Below are 16,185 nucleotides of genomic sequence, written 5' to 3' on the forward strand. Positions count from 1 at the left end.
ACTATATGATCGTTTTAGAGACTTCTGACAGCAAAATTGTGTATAAGTGTTAAGGTAAGGCACCTCAGCCTGTCTGAGGTGTAGGGGGCCTGATTAGTTTATTATTTTAAAGAATTTTTGCATGACATTAAAGGGACAGTAAACACCAGAATGTTTGTTGTTTAAAAAGGTAGATAATCCCTTTATTACCCATTCCCCAGTTTTGCATAACAAACACAGTTATAATAATATACTTTGTACCTCTCTGATTACCTTGTATCTATGCCTTTGCAAACTGCCCCCTTATTTCAGTTCTTTTGACAGACTTGCATTTTTAGCCAATCATTGCTGACTCCTAGGAGCTTCACGTGCCTGAGCTCAATGTTATCTATGTGAAACACATGAACTAACGCCCTCTAGTGGTGAAAAACTGTCAAAATGCTTTCAGATTAGAGGCGGCCTTCAAGGTCTAAGACATTAGCATATGAACCTTCTAGGTTTAGCTTTCAACTAAGAATACCAAGAGAACAAAGCAAAATTGGTAATAAAACTAAATTGGAAAGTTGTTTAAAATTACATGCCCTATTTAAATCATGAAAGTTTTTTTTTTTTACTTGACTGTCCCGTTAAGCGGCTGTGGTATTAACAATTCTTAAAATGACAGTGTATTTTAAAAATGTCTACAATTTGGGGAATTTTTTATTTAGTATTATGGTCATGGACCAAGACTCTGTGTCTTTTGACAAATGCTTTTTATGCCTTGAGGCACAAATTGTTTTGCCTATGCAATTCTGTGCTGCATTCTTAGCTAGAACACTTCAATTTAAAGATACATTGTTGCCCTCTGAGCCCAATGTCTCTCAGGATGATGCTGTTCAGGCAATGCCCCAGCATTCTCCTCAAACGCCCCAAGCCTCTATGGAGTCACATACAGTGCCCTGCAGTTCCTCTCAGCCTCCTGGAGGAGTTTATTTGCCTGCAGATTTTGCTGCACAGGTATCTTCTGCGGTATCTGCAGCATTATCTGCTTTTCCTATGCTGGGAAAATGCAAGAGGACAATTAGACATTCATATAGTAAGGTTTCTGTTCCACCTACTGCTACGCAGGTTGCCCTCCTGCATAAGTCTGATGAGGAGTATACGTCGGTAGCCTCTGAGGGTGAAATCTCAGATTCAGACAGTATTATTCCTTCGTCTGATACTGAAGAAGTAAACTTCAGATTTAAGCTTGAACACCTTTGTGTACTGTTAAAGGAGGTATTGGCAACTTTGGACGACTCCGATACTTCTGTCGTTGTCAACCCTAAGAAGTCTAGTAAACTTAATAAATACTATTATGTTCCTTCCTCTGTGGAAGTTCTTCCTGTCCCAGACCGTGTGACAGAGATTATTTCACAGGAATGGGAGACGCCAAGGATTCCTTTCTCCCCGTCTCCTGTATTTAAAAAGATGTTTCCTGTTGCAGACTCCATTAAAGATTCTTGGCGCACGGTGCCTAAAGTAGAAGGGGCTATTTCTACTCTGGCTAAGAGAACTACTATCGCTATAGAGGATAGCTGCTCCTTTAAGGATCCCATGGACAAAAAGCTAGAAGCTTATTTAAAGAAGATGTATGTTCATCAAGGTCTTCAATTGCAACTTGCAGTTTGTATTGCCACAGTAGCAAGTGCGGCATCTTATTGGTGCAACGCCTTGTATGAATCAATTTAAGTAGAGACTCCATTGGAAGAGATACAAGATAGGATTAAGGCTCTCAAACTAGCCAATTCCTTTATTTCTGATCCTAACATGCAAGTTATTAGACTAAGAGCCAAGATGTCTGGCTTCACTGTCCTAGCCCACAGGGCATTGTGGCTAAAATCTTGGTCAGCTGATGTTACCTCTAAGTCTAAGCTTCTGGCACTTCCTTACAAGGGTAAGACCTTGTTCGGACCTGGTCTGGCAGAAATAATTTATGTTATTATGGGTGGAAAAGGGTCTTTTCTGCCGCAAGACAAGAAGAACAGACTCAAAGGACGTCAAAGTAAATTTCGTTCCTTTGGTAACTTCAAAGGTCAAAGTCTTCCTCTTCCAAGCAGGAGCAGTCCAAGTCTTCTTGAAAGCCCAATCAGCCTTGGAATAAGGGGAAGCAATCAAAAAAACCCTCAGTTGAGTCTAAGTCAGTATAAAGGGTCGGCCCCCGGTCCGGGATCGGATCAAGTGGGGGGCAGACTTTCCCTGTTTTGTCAAATGGGGAGATGAGATGTCCCAGACCCTTGGGCTGTGGACATAGTATCTCAGGGTTACAAAATAGAATTCAAAACGTTCCCTCCCAGGAACAGATTTCACCTCTCAAGATTATCTGCAGATCAGGTAAAAAGAGAGGCATTCTTGAACTGCGTTCATGACCTTTCCTCCCTGGGAGTGATTGTTCCAGTAAGGGAACAGGGTCTAGGATTCTATTCAAATCTGTTTGTGGTTCCCAAAAAAGAGGGAACTTTTTCGACCCATTTTAGACCTAAAGTGCCTCTACAAGTTTTTCAGGGTACCGTCCTTCAAAATAGAAACCATTCGTTCCATTCTTCCTTTGGTCCAAGAGGGTCAGTTCATGACAACCATAGACCTGAAGGACGCGTATTTCCATGTTCCCATCCACAGGGATCATCACAAATTCCTGAGATTCACCTTTCTAGACAAACACTTTCAGTTTGTGGCTCTTCCGTTTGGCCTTGCCACAGCTCCCAGAATTTTCTCAAAGGTCCTGGGGGCTCTCTTGACAGTGATCAGGTCTTGGGGAATTGCAGTGGCGCCATACCTGGACAGTATATTGGTTCAGGCGCCATCTTTTCAACAAGCAAACTCTCATACAGAGATCTTGTTGTCTTTTCTACGTTCCCACGGTTGGAAAGTGAATCTGGAAAAGAGTTCCCTTGTTCCAGCTACAAGGGTGGTTTTCTTAGGGACCATTATAGATTGTCTATCTATTAAATTTTTTATGACGGAGGTCAGAAAATCCAAAATTCTCTCCTCTTGCCTCTCTCTTCAGTCTACTGTTCGGCCATCAGTGGCTCAATGTATGGAAGTAATTGGTCTGATGGTCGCTTCCATAGACATCATTCCCTTTGCTCGATTCCATTTGAGAGCTCTGCAATTATGCATGCTCATACCGTGGAACGGAGACAATTCAGATCTGTCTCAGAGGATATAGCTAGACCAGTCGACAAGAGACTCTCTCCCGAGGTGGCTTTCTCAGGACCATCTGTCTCAGAGCACATGCTTCCGAAAACATTCCTGGGTGATTGTGACCACGGACGCAAGACTTCTAGGCTGGGGAGCAGTCTGGGACTCGTTAAAGGCGCAGGGACTATGGAATCGGGAGGAGTCTGCTCTCCCCATAAACATCTTGCAGTTGAGAGCGATTGTCTTTAGCCCGGTTACTCGGGTTTCAGTCGGACAACATCACCTCAGTGGCTTACATCAACCACCAGGGAGGAACTCGGAGTGCCTTAGCCATGAAGGAGGTTTCACGGATTATTCAGTAGGCGGAAGCTCACAATTGTTGTCTATCTGCCATCTACATTCCTGGAGTGGACAACTGGGAAGCGTATTTCCTGAGCAAACAGACATTTCATCCCGGGGAGTGGGCTCTCCATCTGGAGGTGTTCTCTAGGTTAACCCTCAATGGGGGATGCCGGAGTTGGATCTGATGGCGTCTCGGCAGAACGCCAAGCTTCCAAGGTACGGTTCAAGGTCAAGAGATCCTCAGGCCGCTCTGATAGATGCTCTGACGGTTCCTTGGGATTTCGGTCTAGCATACCTGTTTCCTCCGTTTGCGCTCCTTTCACAAGTTATTGCTTGTATCAAACAAGAGAGAGCATCAGTAATTCTAATAGCTCCTTCATGGCCTCGCAGGATCTGGTATGCAGACCTAGTGAAGATTTCATCTCGGCTGCCTTGGAGGTTTCTTCTGAGGAAGGATCTAATAACTCAGGGTCCATTCCTACATCCAAATCTCATTTCTCTGGAGCGGACTGCTTGGAGACTGAACGCTTAGTTGAGTCGGTCATTGAGACCATGATCCAGGCTCGCAAGCCTGTTACTCGAAAACATTACCATAAGATATGGCGTAAATTCCTTTATTGGTGTGAATCAAAGGGTTACTCTTGGAGGATGGTCAGGATTCCTAGAATTTTGTCTTTTCTCCAGGAAGGTCTGGAGAAAGGGTTGTCAGTCAGTTCTCTGAAAGGTCAGATTTCTGCATTATCTATTTTGTTACACAAGCATCTGGCGGATGTGCCAGATGTTAAATCTTTTTGTCAGGCCCTGGTCAGGATCAGGCCTTTGTTTAAACCTGTTGCTCCTCCTTGAAACCTTAATATTGTTCCTAAAAAATTTTCAGCAGACTCTGTTTGAGCCAATGTATTCCATAGATATTAAGTTGCTATCTTGGAAGGTTTTGTTTCTTATTGCTATCTATTCTGCTCTGAGAGTTTTGGAACTCTCTGCTTTGCAGTGTGATTCGCCTTACCTTATCTTTCATACGGATAAGGCGGTTCTTTGTACTAAATTGGGGGGGGTATTTCTAACGTGGTTTCAAAAAGAAATATTGATCAGGAAATTGTTGTTCCTTCTCTCTGTCCCTATTCCTCCTTCTCATAAGGAACTTCTGTTGCACAACTTGGATGTTGTGCGTGCTCTAAAATTCTACCTACAGGCAACTAAGGATTTTCGCCAGTCTTCTGCCCTGTTTGTTTGTTTCTCAGGAAAGCGTAAGGGTCAGAAGGCTACTTCTACTTCTCTTTCCCTATGGTTGAGAAGTATGATTCGTTTTGCTTATGAGACTGCTGGACAGCAGCCTCCTAAGAGAATTACAGCTGTGGAATGAGGGCTCCTCTTCTTGGGCTTTCAAAAATGAAGCTTCTGTGGAACAGATTTACAAGGCTGCAATTTGGTCCTCTGCATACTTTTTCCAAATTTTGCAAAATTGATACTTTTGCCTCGGCTGAGGCCTCTTTTGGGAGAAAGGTTCTTCAAGCGGTGGTGCCTTCTATTTAGGTCTGCCTGTCTTGTTTTCCCTCCCTGTTCATTCTGTGTCCTCTAGCTTGGGTAATTCAATGACGTAGTGGACTCTCCATATCTTAGGAAAGAAAACAAAATTTATGCTTACCTGATAAATTTCTTTCTTTCCGGATATAGAGAGTCCACGACCCCACCCTTTATTAAGACAGTTCTTTTTGACTAAACCTCAGGCACCTCTACACCTTAGTGTTATTCCTTTTCCATTTCCCTTCGGTCGAATGACTGGGGATTATGGGCAGGGGAGTGACACTTAACAGCTTTGCTTTGGTGCTCTTTGCCTCCTCCTGCTGGCCAGGAGTGATATTCCCACTAGTAATTGAATGACGTTGTGGACTCTCCATATCCAGAAAGAAAGAAATGTATCAGGTAAGCATAAATTTTGTTTTTTTTAAAATATATATTTTCTGTAGGTAGTGTAGCTCCCACCCCCGATCTTTAGTTAGGGGGCCCTCACACCCCCAAATCTCCTTTTCTGTAGCGTAGCTGCCCCATCCCTCCCTGTCCCTTTATTTCAAATTTTCTGTAGCGTAGGGCCCCTCCCACTTCCTCCCGCCTCCCCTGCTGGGCTGCCCACCCGACTCCCGCCCACTCCTCCCACCAGCTCCAGCAGAAGATCGTTTCAGACGGTGACACACACAGTGTCACTGTAACGATCAGGCATCTGCCCTCATATGTAGGTGGAGCACCTATCGCGCTTCAGCTGCATATGTGGCAGATGCCTGAAGCTTCAGGAGCGCCACATCTCGGCTGTAACTTAACAGCCCAGAGTGCTGGAGCATCCTGAAGCGACGACGTATAAATTTGTGATGCGTTACAATAGCCAAAGTACTGCACAGCGTATATATACATCGGATTGGGTGAAGGGGTTAAGCTTCTTAATGCCAGTAGTTATTTTTTAAACAACTACTAGAAAAAAGCTTAGGACACACTGCTATACAGTAATTGTCACTAAAGCAAAGCTGCAATGAAAAAAAACACCTCACCACACTATATTATTTGTGTTGGCTCCATTTTAAAGACTAAATCATATTTAGATTGCTAGTATATAGTGATCAAGTTCTCTAGGTGTGTGATTAAATAAATACAGCAGCCCAACTGGTCACTAATACCAGCTGCTAAGGAACAGCTGTTAGATGGGGTATCTGTATCAAATAGGTTCTAGTGTTACTTATCAGAATTACTGACTTCCTCTTTGTGCAGATAATTTACTTACTTATAAACCCCCAACTGCATCAGTCCCTATTATATGATGTCCTCACCAACAGCAATTCACAGGACATGGAAGTCAAAATTACACCTTCACAATTCAGATACAGCATTTTTTTTAAATCCATTCTTCTATTAATAGATGTACTTCTTTATTCTTTTGTGTTAAAGGACCATTAAACAATGCTTATTTGTTGTGTCTTCTAAACGTGGATATTTTATTTTAAAATGTATTAGAGTTGTTTCTTGTATAAAAATGATGTTCCTGTAATTAAAAAAGGATACTTTTTTTGTTGTGATACCTCACTGTCAGCTATTAGATTTGTGGGAGATGCTACTACCTGCTTCCTACTTTATAGTATAATGTTTTACTATATTTTATGCTTTCAACTTCTTTTTTTTTCTTTCTTTTTTTACTTTCTGGAATTAAAGTTTACATTTTAACTTTCTGTACCAACACTTTTTTTAAGGACTGGGCATGTTTCCCTCAATCTACCCAATAATTTAATTTTTTTACGGTGATTGTTGAAGTGTGAAGTGGTTGCAAACACCTTCCTTACCAGAAATTACTGAATACTTATTACTATTTCTGTTTATTAGGTAGAAGAATGTCATCTTCCAGGACTTGGTGTGGCCTTAACTCTGGACCATACCAAAAATGAGACAGGGGATGATGGAGTAAGCAACATGGTGTGTTTTGTGAGTGGACTACTCCTTGGGACAAATGCAAAAGTCCGTACATGGTTTGGAACTTTCATTCGAAATGGACAACTGGTCAGTATACAATACAGTGTTATTAAAATAGATTATTATATATTTATAAATTGTACTTTGCATCTAAACATGTTATGTTAAAGGTAGAACCTCTGTTACAGATTGTATTCACATTTGCTTTAGTTGTATAAATCATTACTTGGTAGCAAGCACAAAAGACTGTCTCCATGTGTCTTTTCTCATTCCAAGTTTCAGGTATACACTACTTCAGTGCCTCTCTCTTGCTCCATTCCATATTTCTAACTTTGGATCAGACATAAGGTTTCTCTCTAATATCATTGAGAAGAATATTTTCCTTGTTCATGTTTTATCTCTTGCCCTATAACAGATAAATGCTGCTGTGAAGAGTTTTTTTCTTCCCTAGTTGCACATTTAAGAATTTTGTTGAAAATGGCTGCAATTATAGCAGTACTAGCCTATTATGCTGCAGAATTATACACTGATCCTTCTCCCTTTGACATTCCTGTAGAATGGTGTCCTTTTTAACGCCTGAACAGTGTATATCAGAGGGGTGAACATCAGGCTTGGCTCATTCCAAGAGATACTTTATCTTATATAGTCTGCTAAACTCTTTATCCACAATGTGCATAGATCTTCATTCTTGGCAATCTAAGTCCGTATAGCCCTAAGGGTCAGACTAAGAACATTGTATGATGCCATTAAATTACATCATATAATCCAGGTCTAATGATGCATAACAGCCTATTGTCAAATGACCTTTTATGTTGCAGTATTACGCATGGTATAAACCAGGTGTTTTTCAGTTATCTCTCCATAATCATATCAGCCATCAGGACATCAGATTATCTTGCTTTTGATGTACTCCCACTTAGAATTTTGCATCGTCTTTTATATGCCAGATTCCTTTTCATTGAGCCTCTGGTCCAGCTCACATCCTTGCCACTGAGCCTCAGGAAAGAGACATATCTCTCAGAAACTGCTGCAGATCTTTCTTTTATCTTACAAAGACCTTCATTGATCAGAGCTTGATCCCATCTCCAGTGTCCGGCTGGAGAGCCAACTATTATTCTCATCTCTTTGAAGGGATATTAAAAAGTATTAGATTGTAATATAAAATGTTTAATTATGTGTAGTTAAAAAAAACTTTGCAATATCCTTTCATTATTTATTTTGTCCCCTTTTCCTGTAATTTAACTCTGAACATTGTTGGTTTTCTAAATGCCACTGAGTTTCAAATGGGTGCTGCATGTTTGATCTTATAATGGAATTAGGCGAATCTTTGTTTTGAATACCTTCCTTTATGGAGTGTCAGTATATGTCCGTGTTATAATACAATATATTTAATAATTATTCTTTAAACAAACCCCCAATAAAATGCATATACAAAACAATAAAATTAATGTAAATTCCTAAATTCTTTATATTAGTTAAATTTATAGACACGTTGAATTATATTTATAGGAAACCAGATATGAATCAAACTATACAAGTTTAAACTGTTATGATATTCTTTACAAAGCAAACCAAATATACCTCTAGAATTAACCTTATTTCTCCAACATTGGTGTGTCCGGTCCACGGCGTCATCCTTACTTGTGGGATATTCTCTTCCCCAACAGGAAATGGCAAAGAGTCCCAGCAAAGCTGGTCACATGATCCCTCCTAGGCTCCTCCCACCCCAGTCATTCTCTTTGCCGTTGCACTGGCAACATCTCCACGGAGATGGTTAAGAGTTTTTTGGTGTTTAAATGTAGTTTTTATTCTTCTATCAAGTGTTTGTTATTTTAAAATAGTGCTGGTATGTACTATTTACTCTGAAACAGAAAAGGATGAAGATTTCTGTTTGTAAGAGGAAGATGATTTTAGCAGACAGTAACTAAAATCGATTGCTGTTTCCACACAGGACTGTTGAGATGAAGTAACTTCAGTTGGGGGAAACAGTTAGCAGACTTTTCTGCTTAAGGTATGACTAGCCATATTTCTAACAAGACCATGTAATGCTGGAAAGCTGTCATTTCCCCTCATGGGGACCAGTAAGCCATTTTCTTAGTCAAACATAAAAGAATAAAGGGCTTAAAAAAGGGCTTAAAAACTGGTAGACATTTTTATGGGCTAAAACGATTGCTTTATTGGGGCATATTATGCAGATTCTAGCTAATAATTGGCATTATAATCTTGGGGAACGTTTAAAAAATGGCAGGCACTGTGTTGGACACCTTTTTTAGTCTGGGGGCCTTTCTAGTTATAGACTGAGCCTCATTTTCGCGCCATTACTGCGCAGTTGTTTTTGGAGAGCAAGACATGCAGATGCATGTGTGAGGATCTAAGAATCACTAAAAAAGCTTCTAGAAGGCATCATTTGGTATCGTATTCCCCTCTGGGCTTGGTTGGGTCTCAGCAAAGCATATAGCTGGGACTGTATAGGGGTCAAATTTAAAAACGGCTCCGGTTCCGTTATTTTAAGGGTTAAAGCTCTGAAATTTGGTGTGCAATACTTTTAATGCTTTAAGACACTTTGAACAATTCCTTCATACTTTTTCACATATTCAGTAATAAAGTGTTTTCAGTTTGAAATTTAAAGAGACAGTAACGGTTTTATTTTAAAACGTTTTTTGTGCTTTGTTGACAAGTTTAAGCCTGTTTAACATGTCTGTACCATCAGATAAGCTATGTTCTATATGTATGAAAGCCAATGTGTCTCCCCATTTAAATTTATGTGATAATTGTGCCATAGTGTCCAAACAAAGTAAGGACAGTAATGCCACAGATAATGATATTGCCCAAGATGATTCCTCAAATGAGGGGAGTAAACATGATACTACATCATCCCCTACTGTGTCTACACCAGTTTTGCCCACACAGGAGGCCCCTAGTACATCTAGTGCGCCAATACTTATTACCATGCAACAATTAACGGCTGTAATGGATAACTCCATAGCAAATCTTTTATCCAAAATGCCTACTTATCAGAGAAAGCGCGATTGCTCTGTTTTAAACACTGAAGAGCAAGAGGGCGCTGATGATAACTGTTCTGACATACCCTCACACCAATCTCAAGGGCCATGAGGGAGGTTTTGTCTGATGGAGAAATCTCAGATTCAGGAAAAATTTCTCATCAAGCTGAACCTGATGTTGTGACATTTAAATTTAAATTAGAACATCTCTGCGCACTGCTTAAGGAGGTGTTATCTACTCTGGATGATTGTGACAATTTGGTCATTCCAGAGAAATTATGTAAGATGGACAAGTTCCTAGAGGTTCCGGTGCCCCCCGACGCTTTTCCTATACCCAAGCGGGTGGCGGACATAGTAAATAAAGAGTGGGAAAAGCCCGGCATACCTTTTGTTCCCCCCCCTATATTTAAGAAATTATTTCCTATAGTCGACCCCAGAAAGGACTTATGGCAGACAGTCCCCAAGGTCGAGGGGGCGGTTTCTACTCTAAACAAACGCACTACTATTCCTATCGAAGATAGTTGTGCTTTCAAAGATCCTATGGATAAAAAATTAGAGGGTTTGCTTAAAAAGATTTTTGTACAGCAAGGTTACCTTCTACAACCAATTTCATGCATTGTTCCTGTCACTACGGCAGCGTGTTTCTGGTTCGAGGAACTAGAAAAGTCGCTCAGTAAAGAATCTTCGTATGAGGAGGTTATGGACAGAGTTCAAGCACTTAAATTGGCTAACTCTTTTGTTTTAGATGCCGCTTTGCAAATAGCTAGATTAGCGGCGAAAAATTCAGGGTTTGCTATCGTGGCGCGCAGAGCGCTTTGGCTAAAGTCTTGGTCAGCGGATGTGTCTTCCAAGACAAAATTGCTTAACATTCCTTTCAAAGGAAAAACATTATTTGGACCAGATTTGAAAGAGATTATTTCAGACATCTCTGGGGGAAAGGGCCACGCCCTCCCACAGGATAGGTCTTTTAAGGCTAAAAATAAGTCTAATTTTCGTCCCTTTCGCAGAAACGGACCAGCCTATAATTCTGCATCCTCTAAGCAAGAGGGTAATACTTCACAACCCAAACCAGCCTGGAAACCAATGCAAGGCTGGAACAAGGGTAAGCAGGCCAAGAAGCCTACCACTGCTACCAAAACAGCATGAAGGGATAGCCCCCGATCCGGGACCGGATCTAGTGGGGGGCAGACTCTCTCTCTTTGCTCAGGCTTGGGCAAGAGATGTTCAGGATCCTTGGGCGCTAGAAATAGTTTCTCAAGGTTATCTCCTGGAATTCAAGGAACTACCCCCAAGGGGAAGGTTCCACAGGTCTCACTTATCTTCAAACCAAATAAAGAGACAGGCATTCTTACATTGTGTAGAAGACCTGTTAAAGATGGGAGTGATACATCCAGTTCCAATAAGAGAACAAGGAATGGGATTTTATTCCAATCTGTTCATAGTTCCCAAAAAAGAGGGAACATTCAGACCAATTTTGGATCTGAAGATCCTAAACAAATTTCTCAGGGTACCATCGTTCAAAATGGAAACTATTCGAACGATCCTACCCACCATCCAGGAAAGTCAATTTATGACTACCGTGGATTTAAAGGATGCGTACCTACATATTCCTATCCACAAGGAACATCATCAGTTCCTAAGGTTCGCTTTTCTGGACAAGCATTACCAGTTTGTGGCACTTCCATTCGGATTAGCCACTGCTCCAAGGATTTTCACAAAGGTACTAGGGTCCCTTCTAGCGGTTCTAAGACCAAGGGGCATTGCAGTAGTACCTTACTTGGACGACATCCTAATTCAAGCGTCGTCCCTGTCAAAAGCAAAGGCTCATACGGACATCGTCCTAGCCTTTCTCAGATCTCACGGATGGAAGGTGAACAAAGAAAAAAGTTCTCTGTCCCCGTCAACAAGAGTTCCCTTCTTGGGAACAATAATAGATTCCTTAGAAATGAGGATTTTTCTGACAGAGGTCAGAAAATCAAAACTTCTAAGCTCTTGTCAAGTACTTCATTCTGTTCCTCGTCCTTCCATAGCGCAGTGCATGGAAGTAATAGGATTGATGGTTGCAACAATGGACATAGTTCCTTTTGCACGAATTCATCTAAGACCATTACAACTGTGCATGCTCAGACAGTGGAATGGGGATTATACAGACTTGTCTCCGATGATTCAAGTAGATCAAAAGACCAGAGATTCACTCCGTTGGTGGCTGACCCTGGACAATCTGTCACAGGGAATGAGCTTCCGCAGACCAGAGTGGGTCATTGTCACGACCGACGCCAGTCTAGTGGGCTGGGGCGCGGTCTGGGAATCCCTGAAAGCTCAGGGTCTATGGTCTCGGAAAGAGTCTCTTCTCCCGATAAACATTCTGGAACTGAGAGCGATATTCAATGCTCTCAGAGCTTGGCCTCAACTAGCAAAGGCCAAATTCATAAGGTTTCAATCAGACAACATGACGACCGTTGCATATATCAATCATCAGGGGGGAACAAGGAGTTCCCTGGCGATGAAAGAAGTGACCAAGATAATTCAATGGGCGGAGGATCACTCCTGCCACTTGTCTGCGATCCACATCCCAGGAGTGGAAAATTGGGAAGCGGATTTTCTGAGTCGTCAGACATTCCATCCGGGGGAGTGGGAACTCCATCCGGAAATCTTTGCCCAAATAACTCAATTATGGGGCATTCCAGACATGGATCTGATGGCGTCTCGTCAGAACTTCAAGGTTCCTTGCTACGGGTCCAGATCCAGGGATCCCAAGGCGACTCTAGTAGATGCACTAGTAGCACCTTGGACCTTCAACCTAGCTTATGTATTCCCACCGTTTCCACGCAGGACTTGGTATGCAGACCTGGTGAATATGTCATCGGCTCCACCATGGAAGCTACCTTTGAGACAGGACCTTCTTGTTCAGGGTCCATTCGAACATCCGAATCTGGTTTCCCTCCAACTGACGGCTTGGAGATTGAACGCTTGATTTTATCAAAGCGTGGGTTTTCAGATTCTGTAATAGATACTCTAATTCAGGCTAGAAAGCCTGTAACTAGAAAAATTTACCATAAAATATGGAAAAAATATATCTGTTGGTGTGAATCCAAAGGATTCCCATGGTGCAAGATAAAAATTCCTAAGATTCTCTCCTTTCTACAAGAAGGTTTGGAGAAAGGATTATCTGCAAGTTCTCTAAAGGGACAGATCTCTGCTTTATCTGTCTTACTACACAAGAGACTGACAGCTGTGCCAGATGTTCAAGCATTTGTTCAGGCTCTGGTTAGGATCAAGCCTGTTTACAGACCTTTGACTCCTCCTTGGAGTCTAAATCTAGTTCTTTCAGTTCTTCAAGGGGTTCCGTTTGAACCTTTACATTCCATAGATATTAAGTTACTATCTTGGAAAGTTTTGTTTTTGGTTGCAATTTCTTCTGCTAGAAGAGTTTCAGAGTTATCTGCTCTGCAGTGTTCTCCGCCCTATCTGGTGTTCCATGCAGATAAGGTGGTTTTGCGTACTAAGCCTGGTTTTCTTCCTAAAGTTGTTTCTAACAAAAATATTAACCAGGAGATAGTTGTACCTTCTTTGTGTCCGAATCCAGTTTCAAAGAAGGAACGTTTGTTACACAATTTGGGCGTAGTCCGTGCTCTAAAATTCTATTTAGAGGCTACTAAAGATTTCAGACAAACATCTTCCTTGTTTGTTCTTTATTCTGGTAAAAGGAGAGGTCAAAAAGCGACTTCTACCTCTCTTTCCTTTTGGCTTAAAAGCATTATCCGATTGGCTTATGAGACTGCCGGACGGCAGCCTCCTGAAAGAATCACAGCTCACTCCACTAGGGCTGTGGCTTCCACATGGGCCTTCAAGAACGAGGTTTCTGTTGACCAGATATGTAAGGCAGCGACTTGGTCTTCACTGCACACTTTTGCCAAATTTTACAAATTTGATACTTTTGCTTCTTCGGAGGCTATTTTTGGGAGAAAGGTTTTGCAAGCTGTGGTTCCTTCCGTTTAGGTGACCTGATTTGCTCCCTCCCTTCATCCGTGTCCTAAAGCTTTGGTATTGGTTCCCACAAGTAAGGATGACGCCGTGGACCGGACACACCAATGTTGGAGAAAACAGAATTTATGCTTACCTGATAAATTACTTTCTCCAACGGTGTGTCCGGTCCACGGCCCGCCCTGGTTTTTTAATCAGGTCTGATGAATTATTTTCTCTAACTACAGTCACCACGGTATCATATGGTTTCTCCTATATATATTTCCTCCTGTCCGTCGGTCGAATGACTGGGGTGGGAGGAGCCTAGGAGGGATCATGTGACCAGCTTTGCTGGGACTCTTTGCCATTTCCTGTTGGGGAAGAGAATATCCCACAAGTAAGGATGACGCTGTGGACCGGACACACCGTTGGAGAAAGTAATTTATCAGGTAAGCATAAATTCTGTTTTCTCTTGTAAGGTGTATCCAGTCCACAGATCATCCATTACTTGTGGGATATTCTCATTCCCAACAGGAAGTTGCAAGAGGAAACCCACAGCAGTGCTGCAATATAGCTCCTCCCCTAACTGTCATACCCAGTCATTCTCTTGCAACTCTCAACAAGCAAGGAGGTCGTAAGAGAGAGTGGTTAAATATAGCTAGTTTATTTTCTTCAATCAAAAGTTTTTTATTTTTAAATAGTACCGGAGTTGTGCTATTTTATCTCAGGCAGTAAATAGAAGAAGAATCTGCCTCAGGTTTCTATGATCTTAGCAGGTTGTAACTAAGATCCATTGCTGTTCTCACATATGTCTGAGGGGATTACACAGATGAGGTAAAACTTCAGCGAGAGAATGGCGTGCAGTTTATTCTGCTATCGGGTATATGCAGTTAGAATTTTTTCTAGAGATGGAAAACACTAGAAAATGCTGCTGATACCGGATTAATGTAAGTTAAGCCTGAATACAGTGATTTAATAACGACTGGTATCATGCTTATTCCCAGGGGTAATACCCTTATGATATTTACAATATAAAACGTTTGCTGGCATGTTTAATCGTTTTTATATATACTTTGGTGATAAAACTTTATTGGGGCCTAGTTTTTTCCACATGGCTGGCTTAAATTTTGCCTAGAAACAGTTTCCTGAGGCTTTCCACTGTGTTACTATGAGTGGGAGGGGCCTATTTTAACGTTTTTTTTGTGCAGTTAAAATTACAAACTAAGACATCCAGATTCCCTCAAAGGCCCTCTGAATGCTATAGGACATCTCTAAAGGGCCCAAAAGCTTTCCAAAGTCGTTTATTGGGGAAGGTAGGGCTACAGCTTGCTGTGGCAGTTGGTTGTGACTGTTAAAAAAACGTCTTTCGTTTTTTTTTATCCGTTTTTTGAACTAAGGGGTTAATCATCCATTTGCAAGTGGGTGCAATGCTCTGCTAGTCTATTACATACACTGTAAAAATTTTGTTTGATTTACTGCATTTTTTCACTGTTTTTCACTGTTTTTCAAATTCTGACAAAATTTGTTTCTCTTAGAGGCACAGTACCATTTTTTATATTTGCTTGTTAACTTGATTTAAAGTGTTTTCCAAGCTTGCTAGTCTCATTGCTAGTCTGTATAAACATGTCTGACATAGAAGAAACTCCTTGTTCATTATGTTTAAAAGCCATGGTGGAACCCCCTCTTAGAATGTGTACCAAATGTACTGATTTCATTTTAGGCAATAAAGATCATTTTCTGTCTTTTAATAATATTTTTATCACCAGAAGAATCTGACGAGGGGGAAGTTATGCCGACTAACTTTCCCCACGTGTCAGACCCTTTGACTCCCGCTTAAGGGACTCACGCTCAAATGGCGCCAAGTACATCTAGGGCGCCCATAGCGTTTACTTTACAAGACATGGCGGCAGTCAAGGATAATACACTGTCAGCGGTATTAGCCAGACTACCTGAACTTAGAGGTAAGCGAGATAGCTCTGGGGTGAGACAAAATGCAGAGCATACTGACGCTTTAAGAACCATGTCTGATACTGCCTCACAATATGCAGAAGCTGAGGAAAGAGAGCTTCAGTCAGTGGGTGATGTTAATGACTCAGGAAGATACCTGATTCTAATATTTCTACATTTTAAATTTAAGCTTGTACACCTCCGCGTGTTGCTTAGGGAGGTTTTAGCTGCTCTGAATGACTGTGATTCCATTGCAGTGCCAGATAAATTGTGTAGACTGGATAAATACTTGCAGTGCCGGTGTGTACTGATGTTTTTCCAATACCTAAAAGGTTTACAAAAA

General features: G+C 41.4%; 1 protein-coding gene across 1 annotated transcript in view; it reads left to right on the forward strand.

The window, feature by feature from the left end:
* The window catches only part of INTS2 (integrator complex subunit 2), a 187,617-nt gene that overhangs the window by 22,404 nt on the left and 149,028 nt on the right, over positions 1-16,185 (forward strand). Inside the window, exon 7 of the mRNA XM_053707342.1 lies at positions 6,844-7,017. Within this exon, the coding sequence (XP_053563317.1) occupies positions 6,844-7,017 (174 nt within the window). The remainder of the gene's footprint in view (positions 1-6,843; positions 7,018-16,185) is intronic.

Source organism: Bombina bombina, chromosome 3 (assembly GCF_027579735.1).
Source record: "Bombina bombina isolate aBomBom1 chromosome 3, aBomBom1.pri, whole genome shotgun sequence".
NCBI lineage: Eukaryota > Metazoa > Chordata > Amphibia > Anura > Bombinatoridae > Bombina > Bombina bombina.